This window comes from Poromitra crassiceps (genome assembly GCF_964638095.1).
Source record: "Poromitra crassiceps genome assembly, chromosome: 11".
Lineage (NCBI taxonomy): Eukaryota > Metazoa > Chordata > Actinopteri > Beryciformes > Melamphaidae > Poromitra > Poromitra crassiceps.
In genome coordinates, this window is record NC_139643.1 from 43,728,791 (window position 1) to 43,740,991 (window position 12,201).

Here is a 12,201-nt window from a genome sequence, read left to right on the forward strand (position 1 = left end):
GAGAGAAGCCATTGAAGCCATTTAATTGCTCAGTCTGTGGTAACAGTTTTCCTCATAAAGAACACTTGAAAGAACACATGAGAGTCCACACAGGAGAGAAGCCATTTAATTGCTCAGTCTGTGGTAACAGCTTTCGTCATAAAGGACACTTGAACGAACACATGAGAATCCACACAGGAGAGAAACCATTGAAGCCATTGAATTGCTCAGTCTGTGGTAACAGTTTTCGTCATAAAGGACACTTGAAAGAACACATGAGAATTCACACAAGAGAGAAGCCATTTAAATGTTCAGTCTGTGGTAACAGTTTTAGTCAGAAAGGAAACTTGACAAAACACATGAGTGTCCACAGAGCAGAGAAGCCATTTAATTGCTCAGTCTGTGGTAACAGTTTTCGCGACAAAGGAAACTTGAAAAAACACATGAGAGTCCACACAGGAGAGAAGCCATTTAATTGCTCAGTCTGTGGGAAATGTTTTGGTCATAAAAAAAACCTGGAGAAACACATGATACTCCACACAGGAGAGATCACTTAAAATGCAAATCATTAGTGTCTTAAAATGAGATTAAACAAATTTGGGGATATTATTAGAAAATTACTACGGTACTTGTATCGTATCATCCTGCATTTCAATTGAGATGAACATCAGTATTGTCATAATACTGTATTGCTATTGAAAAGTTCCATCAGGCATCGATGCCTCATGAAGCTCCTTGAGATTTAGGAGAAGTGGAGGCTGTTCAGGATGGTTGGAAGATGGAGAAGATCAGTTTACATGAAAGAAACAGACTATTTCAAAATGTAACATCTGTCAAGATGATAAAAGGGCAAAGTTCTGACTCAACATATCAAATGGCTAATCTGTCAGAAAAGGGTTGCTGTACTTTTTGTATCTTTTTCATTACTTAGTTGTCCACATTTAAATAGAATCAGAAATGGGTTGATTTTACATTTGAAATTGATTTTCTGTCTCGTTTAATTCAATGTGAATTTACACTGTAATTGGACTTGCTGAGTTATAGAGTTGTTACAGTGAGTGCACCAAAACAATTTATTTTTCATTCACAAGTTGTGTTTTTCTTTTACAAAGCTTAGTTTTTTTTATTACCTGTGGACATTATTGATAAAAAAAGTGCACTGTAGACATTAACATTATTGTTCAATAAATGTTGATTAAAGTTCATAAATTTTGTCTCGTTTGTTATTAAATCGATGCAATTAATTCTATATATCGGCCATCAGCCGCCCTGCTCTCTAAATATTGGCATCGGCCATTGAAAAGCCCATGTCGGCCGACTCCTAAAAAACACAGACATTTTCCTTAAGAAACTACACTTGTTTCACCTTTTATGTTTAATTCACGGACGCTCATTTACAGTCAGTATATTCACTTAATTTTTTTCTCCAACTTTGCAGCCTCTCTTCTCTCTCCCCAGAGTTTATATACTCCACTTCCCAGGCTGATTCCAACAGGTGTGCTTCTCCACTCTGGAGCTCCACTTGGTGCTGAACATGTGTTCACTCATTTTGGCCACTAATTAGCCATGTTTGCCCATTTATTCAGCCATAATGACCTAGTTAAAAAATGTGGCTTCCTTAGGTCACCTGCAGGGGTGCTCTTTACACTTCCTGAAAGATTCAGCATGATCGCACAAAAAATGGCATAGCTGTGGTCCGAACACAATTTCTGCTCACTCACTCACAGACACTTTGCATTCTTATTATAGGATTATGCGTGTACATTTGAAACAGGTCATACAAATAAAGGTCTTGATGATGCTGGTAAATAAAATTAAAAATTAAAAAGTTAATTTTGGAACCTGTCTGCTTTTTAGAAACCAACCAGCATTGATGAGAGGCTGAAAATGAAATCTCTGAGGAAAGGTTGTTGATTGGCTTAGAGTTAACTGCCTGGCATTGGACAGAGGTAAGACTGACATGCAGTATCCTTGGATGGGTGAAATCTCTGGCCTGCGGCTCTCTCCACGTCGTTGCCTCTAGGCTCCCTCTCACCTGACAGCGAGGGCAGGGATGGAAGCGACGGAGAGCGACTGCTGAGGTTCTGGTATACACATGTATATTATGCAGGAATGATGATTATATAGATTCTTTGGACAATGATACTATATTTGTTGATATCACAAAGTCTACCACAATATGATTTTGATTCAATTCAGGGGTCTGTGATTGATATACACAATCAGCACAATAGCTACCAAATTTAATACCTCATCAAATGGCGAGTAAGACTTTTTAATCATCATCATCATTCAAATGGGAGTAAGTGGGCTCTATTTCAATTTTTGTCCCACATTGTGATGTCACTGATGATGTCACAATGTCTATGACATCATCACTGATGATGTCACCATTTCTATGACATCATCAGTGATGTCACTCGAGCAATTGTGATGTCATCATTTCTATGACATCATTAGTGTTGTCACTCGAGCACTCGATGATGTCATCAGTCATGGTCACTCGAGCAATTGTCATCAGTAAGCAGCTGGGTAAACCCAGCCTCCACGTGACCTGTGACCTCTATGCTCTCAGTCTGAGAGCGCATAGATAGAGGTCACGTGGAGGCTGGGTTTACCCAGGCTAGGCGAGGCCACCAGGAGCTGAGCTGCGGGCATCGGGCGAGGCCGAAGTTGAGCAATTGACCGAAAAAAAAACGAATAGACCCTTTTCACAGCGGCCCTTTGTGTCTCAAAGGCAGGGTAAACACAGGTGTGCCCAAAACCTTAATGACGGTTTCCAACTTCCATTACATTTAGGTGTTCCAGTGCCAAGGCCTTCATTAATGTTTTGGTTACACCTGTGTTTATCCTGCCGTTGAGAGACAAAACGGCATGCCGTGAAAATGGTCCATTTGTCTGAAGGCAAGCACACTGGGGCTGGGCCCAGGTGCACTCAGCCAGGTGCACACACACACACACACACACACACACACACACACACACACACACACACATTCACATTGCACCTCTGCATCCCATACTTCAGCCATACCATCTCTTATTTAATCCTGAAGAGGTCAGTGGTGTCCAGAGACTCCAGAGGGGTGAAAGCTGCTGCATTCTGCAGAATAGAGTTGGGAGTTTGGCTGCCTTCAGAGCAAACCATTGTATCCCCCCCCCCCTCTCTCTCTCTCTCTCTCTCTCTCTCTGTCTGAACTTAGCCCTGGAGGAACCAGATCAGCATGTATTTAATTAAAGCATGAGTAATGCGCTAGGTAGCTACATAATCCGTTTTAGCCCTGATACCCCCTCAGCTAATGATTATTACACGCTTCGTGTTTCCTCACAAGGGGAGTTCTATCACTCTCTTTCTTTTTGGTTTCTCTCTGCCTTTCCTTCTCTCTCTCTCACTTTTTCTCTTGCTTTCTCTCTGAATCTCTCTCGCTCTCTCTCCCTCTGTCTCTGTCTCTCTCTCTCCACTTCTCTCTCTCTCTCTCTCTCTCACACACACATGTCCAAGCCAAGGTTCAAAGCCCCTGCAGCATGGATGAAATGATGCTCCACAGCAGGTACAGTCAAACCTGGCACGGGTTTCAAGGTCGTCCGTGTTGCTGCTTGATGTGTTCCTATGCTGGAGGCCGCAGCTACATGCACACACAGTACTGTAGAGGATGTATGCTACAGGGACCATGCAGAGGTAATGAGATATGCTATTGCCTATTCGTTCAATCATTTATTTGAATCCTCTCACTGCTGCACCCCACCCGGGTTGTATGAGGCAACCATAGAATATGATTATGGTGGGGCCAAAGTGGAAAGGATGAGATGCTCTTGAGATACCCGATGTTATTTTTTCTGATAGCGTTACCTTGATGAATCTTGATGATGTTTTTGCAGCTACAATATATCAACATGCATGGCCTATATGGAAATGTGGGAGAGGGAAATGTATCTTGACTGTCCTTCACAACTTTTAAACAGCTCTGGTCAATATGTATGGCAGGTCTGTGTTCACATCAATGGACCCAAGGTAGATCTCAGATTTCTAACTTTAATCTCTGAGAATTCTGACTTTAACCCATAGCTTTGCTGTAATCTCAGAATTCTGACTTCTTTCTTTTCAGAATTCTGACATTAAACTCAGAATTCTAACTTTATTTTCAGAACTCATGACTTTACTCTCAGAATCCTGACTTAAACTCAGGATTTACAAAAATAAATCACAAGCGGCCCTAATCCTCTTTGGTAGTTTTAAATTGTCTCTGTGGTGTAATTAATAAATTAATCAGGTGACTTGGGGTCGCGGCCCCAAGGTTGGGAACCCCTGCTTTAAGTTGACCTAATAATCAAATTACTTATATATTGATTTGGACGCCAAGATACTTGTATGAGTCCACCCTCTTCACTCCCTCTTCCTGTTCCTCTGGCACATGCACGGAAGCACGGACGCGCGCACACACACACACACACACACACACACACACACACACACACACACACACACACACACACACACACACACACACACACACATCGGCTCAATGAGTGAGCTGAGTGACTCAGCTCTTCTCATCACAGAAGAGCATATTCATCTCACTCCCCCCTCCTCCCCACCCCCAGTCCCAATTAAACACACCAAGGAGACAGGCTGGATGATTGTAGAGAAACTCATTTCCAAATGGCATGGCTCAGTTGGTCTGGCGGTCTGGCAGATGGGGATTGGAAGAGCAACGCTCATTCATCATGGCAAGCTAACCAGCACTCGTCCTGCAATTAAGAAGTTGTGGGCAGTTAAGTGAACTTGACATACTGTTTTCCATATCAGTAGGCCTATTGCATTTGGCAGATAGGGGGCTTTTAAAGAAAGAGAGAAGAAGGGGAAAGAAATGTATTGAGGGTATTGTTACACAAAATGTGTTTGAGATAAATGAAAATTGAAATCCAGACTGTTAGCCAAAATTTAATGAATAATGGAAATTAAGTAATATGCATCATAAACTAGTTTTTCAGCCCCACTCGAGCCTGAAAGCAAAACAATTTTTCCCCAATATTGCTCTTATTTCCACTCATATAAGTCAGAGTAATTCTGCATGGCAGAGCACACGTCTGAAGGACTACAATGTCTGTTTGAGGCATCTCTTCTATTTCAAATTCTAATTTGAATTCTGATAGTGTACAAAATAATCCAAGCGTGTAGGCCTATAAGGGATGAATGGATGGATGAACTGAACATTTGAATTGAAACACAGTTCAAGTAGCCTAGACTAGACACCAGACATGTGATGCATTCACAAATTGAATTTATGTTTACTAAACAGAAAGCCATGACGAACCATGAGTAGGCTATGTGACCAGAAAGTTAACTGTAGGTTTGCAGGTTGATAACATGAAGTCAGATGTGACATTGGATGTTATTTAGGAAATGACCAGCATGTGGCGCTATTACCTTAAATTCCCCCAAACAAGTCTGAATCTGATGTGTTAGTGCTTTACCGTAATGTTGTAATACAATTCATTTCAAAGCATGTCAACGCAGGGAGTTGAATCTAAAGAAGATAAATATGGGCTACTGTTGATCTGGAATAACAAGAGGGTGTAGTGTATTGAAATTATGACACCCCCGCATCCTCTAAAATAAAACTAAAAAGTATAAAACATTTTCAAGTGTCGCTCGCACATCATTAATTACTGCTGCCAGTACCGGTAGCGAGGACGAATCTCGCGATAGTTGCAGCAGCTGAGATCCTGGGAGCAGAGCAAAGGATTTGACATGTCAACAAAACAGATACATTATCACCTCACAGGTAACGTTACAAATTCTCAAACGTGTTACTAACGAAACACGAACACTCGTTACACTGTAACGAGTTAGATCGCGCCAGAAACGACACAATAAAGTGGACTGTGAGTGTGAGAGAGCTGAAGTGTCGTATGCTGTGACTGTCATTTTAGCTGTGGTGACAAGCACTTCACTTTGACTCGTCCATTCACCCGTTATAACACCGACTCTACACTTGACTTCACTGATTCGATTTGATTTGATTTAGTCTAGGATAGCGGTCAATGTACTTTTCCTAGTTTAAAGGCACGCTAAAACACTTCTCATCTAGATAATACAACTTCTAAAAAAAACGCCACAGGCGGCACGATATTTGTCTTAAAATCCATCCCATTCATTGCCAGTCAAGCTAGCTTGACTTGGTTGCCACAGAGATTGTGTAGCCTTTATGTAGCTATATGATCTAACGCTACACACCTGAGTTAATTAGTGATGCAACACTGCTATAACAGTACTGTTCCATTACTGTTCAAACTGATGCCAATATAAGTTTGATATGGCTATATAGTAGTATAATATGATATGTATCATATTTAGTATGGTAGCCTATATGATGTAGTAGGTTATAGATGTAATATGAAATGGGAGAGATGTTCACAAGTCACCTGCAAGTCTTTGTCACGAGTCTCAGATGGTCTAACAGTTATTTCTACGAAATGTACAACCTGTGATTATATTATTTAACTATCTATTTGTATATCAAGCACTGCATAATAAAAAAATGATAGTCACCAAAATGAATGATAGGAAGCACAAGTGTACATCATCACTTACATTATATTACCCCACAATATAGGAGACCCCCGCCCCGCCCAATGTTCGCATCACAAAGCAGCCTCCTGTCAAACAAGCTTAGAGTCTCCACCCCTGTGATAATATATAATAGTAATATAGTTGAGTGTTGCAGACTGTAACAGCTGAATTGATTAGTTTAATAGCAGAGTTAATTATTGTGCATGCTGTGATCTTTGAGTGAACTTTCCTCTTCCAGTTGCCCTGATGCTAGTTTCTGTATCTCGAAGTCAGGCTGCTGTCTGGCTGTGTCTGAGATGTCAGAGTGTGTAACCACTTCCTCTCACACATGCAGTAGGAAGATGGAGTTCAGAGAGGCGCTTATGTGTTTCCACAGAAAACACACTTTAGATGAGCTCTGATCAAACCTAATCCCATGTAATTTAAACCAGGAGGAGGGGATGTTTATTCCTATATATATTCATGTTCGAGGCAAGACTCAGGGGTCAGTGTGATATTTTCTGCTGGCCAAGTGTATTCAGCTGTTTTGAAACCTCTGCTTCAGTAAAACGACAAAGACAACCCTTGTACTTTGACTGGATTATTAGTGTACAATTCTTCTGTGACACAGACTAAACAAACATCTGGTCCGCCACTTAATAGACTGCTTCACCGCAATTCTGTTGCTAGGGAACAGTGTGGACTCTAGTTTATTTCCTGTCAGCCATTGTATTAGCAAACCCTGCAAAAGGGAGTAAGCTAGGGTCAATTCAGAATGTTTATGTTGTCAAGTTGAAACTGTCTATAGGCTATGTTTGTATAAATGTAAAAAAAAAAAAAAAAATATTTGTTCTATGTTGTTTTTTAGTTTTGGTCTGAGTGAAATGTTCTATGGTCTCTCCCGATTCTAAATATAGCTGAACCATTTGGTTTGACCAAGTAAAACTATTTTTTATAAGCATTTTACGAAATGTCTATGGGAAAATAAATGGCGGATGAAAATCTCTGGCACAGTGCTGAAGCAGGAAGTGATGTTCACTTTGGCTCTCTACTGTATATAGATAAAGTTGGCTTGTTTTGGGCCACTCACCCTGGTCCTTTCTGTGTGGAGTTGCATGATGTCTAAAGATATCCTGTTTGTAGTAGCCTACCACAATGTATATAATCTAGTAAAATGTGTAGTTTCAAATCAATAAAGTGAATGATGCATTACAGAAAGCATGAATAGAATACGGTATTGTTATTAGTCTTTGGCGCTTAGACGCCACAGGGAGATATTGAGATAGAGCTGCATCAGCCCAGAACAGCATCCAGATATATCCCCCTGTAGAGCCTAGAGATACTGGTGATGGTGATGCCTCTCCTTCTGAGACTCATCATGATGAGATGCGACTCTTCAGACTGAAGAATCTGAGGAGAGGGGGAGGTGGAGGGTGCAAGACTGACAGCAGCAATGTTGAGAGGCTGAATGAGACAGAAAAAAGCATATTTAAGAAGACCGCAGCCAAGTGATTCGCTTACAAGGGGGGTGAAAAGCAATGTGATAGGCTTACACTGGAGGTGTGTGGGGTGAGAGGTGATGTGAGAGGTGATGTGACGCTATGCTATTGGTTAAAAGAGACCAGGCGGCAAACAGCTGATTATTCAATTGAAGCCCGGAAGTTGACAGCTTATTTTGAGCATGTGAGCAGATTTGAAGGGTGGAGAAATAAGAAGTGAACTGAGGAAGCGTAAAGTGCAGATTATAGTCTTCCTGACTGAACCTCCATTAGAACTACATATATGATGCATGTAACCTATGTTGTGTGTACATATAGGATGTGGTATATGACTGGGATGATGCTATGTAAAGCGCTTTTAAACATGCTTGTGTGATAAGGGGTTATAAACATAACTGAACTGAATAGATAATTCAAGAGTTAAGATCCACTTTTCCTGCCCATTTTCAACATCCATCTTCCTGCTCTTCTTCACTGTACCCCTACCTCTTCCTTCTACTCCTGTGAAACTCTCCCTCAAGGCATGTAAAGGTGTGCCAGTGGGGAACAGCCTGACAGCTAGCTCCGCCTACACCTACACCCCATCTCCATCTGTGGTCTCCATGACGACCCCTCCCCTCGCTGTCTCCATGACGACCCCTCCCCTCGCCGCGCCGTTTGGTGGGCAGCAGCAGGCGGCGGCGGCGCGCGACGTCAACACGGCCTCGCTGTGCCGCATCGGCCAGGAGACCGTCCAAGACATCGTCCTCCGAACCATGGAGATCTTCCAGCTCCTCAGGAACATGCAGGTCTCTCTCTCTCTCTGTCTCTCTCTCTCTCTCTCTCTCTCTCTCTCTCTCTCTCTCTCTCTCTCTCTCTCTCTCTCTCTCTCTCTCTCGCTCTCCTTCTTAGTTTAGTTCATGTAGTTTCTAATACGGACCGTGTGCACAAACATTAATTAATTAATTAATTGATTTTGTTTATAAATCTCACAAGAATCACAATACAAAACATCACAACATTTTCATAATATCAGGATCACAGTAACAAATACAGTACAGAGTAACAAATATAGTACAGATAGATAGACAAGACACAGTATCAAAATATCAAAGTGCAGTGGAAGTGGACACCCTACATAATGTAATGAAATATATCATGGGATGCCCTCTACAGGTTTCAAAGAGTTACACTTTCATACACTGACCATATTGCACAATCCTTCATAGCAGAGTGATTCATTCTGGCCAATACTCCACTTCTGTTATAGCATTTCAGTCTGGAATATGGATTATCTTTCAATAATCTATGATTTAGCTGCGAAATCATAATTATTGAAATTATTTTTTAAATTATTGTCAAATACCGCCGTCTGCTCGCTACCCAGGCACTTATGTATGTACTTAACCTAACTAACTTAACCTAACTAACTATCCGGTGTGCACAACATTGTCAGACTAAACTCCGGCTGACACCCCAAAAACCTACAATCCGCTACAGAAAAATCTTGTTTGTTTATTAACTGGCCCCTGGCCTTCTATCATTTCACGAAAGTGGCCCCCGGGCAAAGCAAGTTGAGTATCCCTGCTCTAAGTGTATATTATCCTACACTATCCTTATTGCACAACACTACATGTACTCTCTGACCCTACCACCATTGCTGCGATCAGTGCTGGCAAAATTGGTTGCTCAGAATTCATTATTTCTAACACCATGGGAGAACCCCCCCTACTCTCTCTCTCTCTCTCTCTCTCTCTCTCTCTCTCTCTCTCTCTCTCTCTCTCTCTCTCTCTCTCTCTCTCTCTCTGCCCATCACACTCACTTAAATGACTACCTGTCAGTTTCCTCTCATAGTTTTCTGTTCATAGTGATCACATGGATTTGAAGTCTTGCCTTTGTTCTGTGCTGTCACGGTGCTCTCTGCACTCTGGAATTATAGTGGAAATAAATTATCCCTTATTTTTGCCGGGGACTCCCTGGAACTCCCGCAAGGACCCCTGGGGCTCCCTGGACCCCACTTTGAGAACCACTGGTCTAGTCGATTAATCGATTGGTTGATCGACAGAGAATTAATCAATTTTGTAATCAATTAATTGTTTTAGTCTTTTATCAAGTAAAATTTTCCCCCAAATTGCTGGTTACAGCTTTGCAAATGCAAATATTTGCTTGCTTTTCTCTGTTTCATACCATTATAAAATGTTTTTTTTCTGCTGGTCGGACTGAGTAAGCAAATTTAAGACATTACTTTGGGTTCTGGTACGTGGCGATTGGTATTTTTTATTTTGTGTTAAAGACTAAACAATTCATCAGTTGATCGAACATGAAAATAATTGTTAGTGGCAGCCCTATTTCCAAATGTTATCCAGTTGCCTGAATCTGTAGACGTTAATTTAACCCATTTCACACCACATTAGCCGATTGGAATGATATATTTTAGGATTGTGCTTTTGTGTTGTAGGGTGAGCAGCTTGTTGGGGCTAACTCCACCACTCACAGGGTTACCCCCAGGTTAGAATGTGTTGGTTTGGTTGTCCCAGGACGAAGAGCCCAGTTTATCTAGGCTAGGCTTAAAAGAGGTCTCGAGTGCAGTTAACCCTGCCTTAAGTGCAGTGGGAAAAAGGATAGGCTGGGTCTCGGGTTGGGTAACACAAACCAACTACCATCAGTAGGTCTGCATTTTCTATCTGACTGTCATGCTTAATATCCACCCTATACTGCACAGTTATTGATTTAGTTAGGCCTATCAAATTTACAGTTTGACGTGTGTGTGTGTGTGTGTGTGTGTGTGTGTGTGTGTGTGTGTGTGTGTGTGTGTGTGTGTGTGTGTGTGTGTGAGAGGCGATACAGAACTCAGAATCTGTGGAATTCAATCATCTTCCCATTCTTGCCCACCTTTGTGTCAGATAACAGTAACGCTATATCACAACTTGCGTTGTCGTATCTGTGTTTGTGGTAAGAAATCCAATGCTAGCTACGCAAGCTTTGTGGCTTCTTGCCTTTGCAGTGATGCTGCGTCGCTATTCTCTCTCTCTCTCTCTCTCTCTCTCTCTCTCTCTCTCTCTCACACGTGTGTTTTCAGGACACAGGGCGGCCTATTTGATGTCAAAACAGCCACTATGAGCTGAGCTCCAGACTACGTTTTTCCACGTTTTTTAGTTGGTGACACCAGCAGATAATTTGGTTGCACAGTGCAGTGCAGTCTGGTCCAGAGACTACTACTAATACTGTACATAGCAGTTAATGTATTATTTAAATATGATAATCATACTGAACTCACTGACGTTGTGTCACAACACTGACCTCTGAAATAAGACCTCCTTATTACAAAGTGCATTCATTTTGTGCGATGAAGTGGTTTTGGTCGCAAGTGATAACAAAATGAAAGTCAGTTTTTGGTGGCTGGTTGAATTAGTTTAGAATTAGATTTCTTATAACAGATTATTGGGGATTTTAATCCGACAGAGAGGATGATTATTTAATCAGTAGCCAGTGTGCTATATCTGTCTTGACCTCATTTTGCAGCACAGTTCACCGGCAGTTCAGCGTACGGGGTCAGGGTAAGTTTAACTTGTCTGCCTGCGCCAAGAAGATCCTTCTGCACCTTGTTAAAATAGCAGCCACAGTCAAAGAAGCCGGGGAGAAAGAGAATGCATTACCACAAAAGAAGCGCGCCTCAACCACAGAATTCACAAACAGCATTGTTGTAACTTGCTTTTTGAGATCACAGAGTTTTTTCTTATACCATTCCATGTATCTTCTATACCTCCTCCCTCTCCTCCACCCCTCTCTCTCTCCCTCTCTGTCTCTCTCTCTCTCTCTCTCTCCCTCTCTGTCTCTCTCTCTCTCTCTCTCTCTGTCTCTCTCTCTCTCCCTCTCTGTCTCTCTCTCTCTCTCCCTCTCTGTCTCTCTCTCTCTCTCTGTCTGTCTCTCTCTCTCTCTCTCCCTCTCTGTCTCTCTCTCTCTCCCTCTCTGTCTCCCTCTCTCTCTCCCTCTCTGTCTCTCTCTCTCTCGCTCCCTCTCTGTCTCTCTCTCTCTCGCTCCCTCTCTGTCTCTCTCTCTCGCTCCCTCATCTCTCAGGTATGCCTGCCCTGAAGGCAGGTTTGTATCATGTCATGGGGCTCTTCATAATCAGACAGTGCTGCCCCCCAGAGGCGCGTGGATCCTCTAAACAGAAACATGACTTGTTGTTCT

The 12,201-nt window shown here is 42.0% G+C and overlaps 1 protein-coding gene across 1 annotated transcript in view; it reads left to right on the forward strand.

Moving 5' to 3' along the window:
- Window positions 1–5,718: 5,718 nt before the first annotated feature.
- Window positions 5,719–12,201, forward strand: part of med30 (mediator complex subunit 30) — a 43,571-nt gene continuing 37,088 nt past the window's right edge. Inside the window, exons 1-2 of the mRNA XM_083646944.1 lie at window positions 5,719–5,765; window positions 8,553–8,819. Of these exons, the coding sequence (XP_083503070.1) occupies window positions 8,634–8,819 (186 nt within the window). The 5' untranslated portion in view covers window positions 5,719–5,765; window positions 8,553–8,633. The remainder of the gene's footprint in view (window positions 5,766–8,552; window positions 8,820–12,201) is intronic.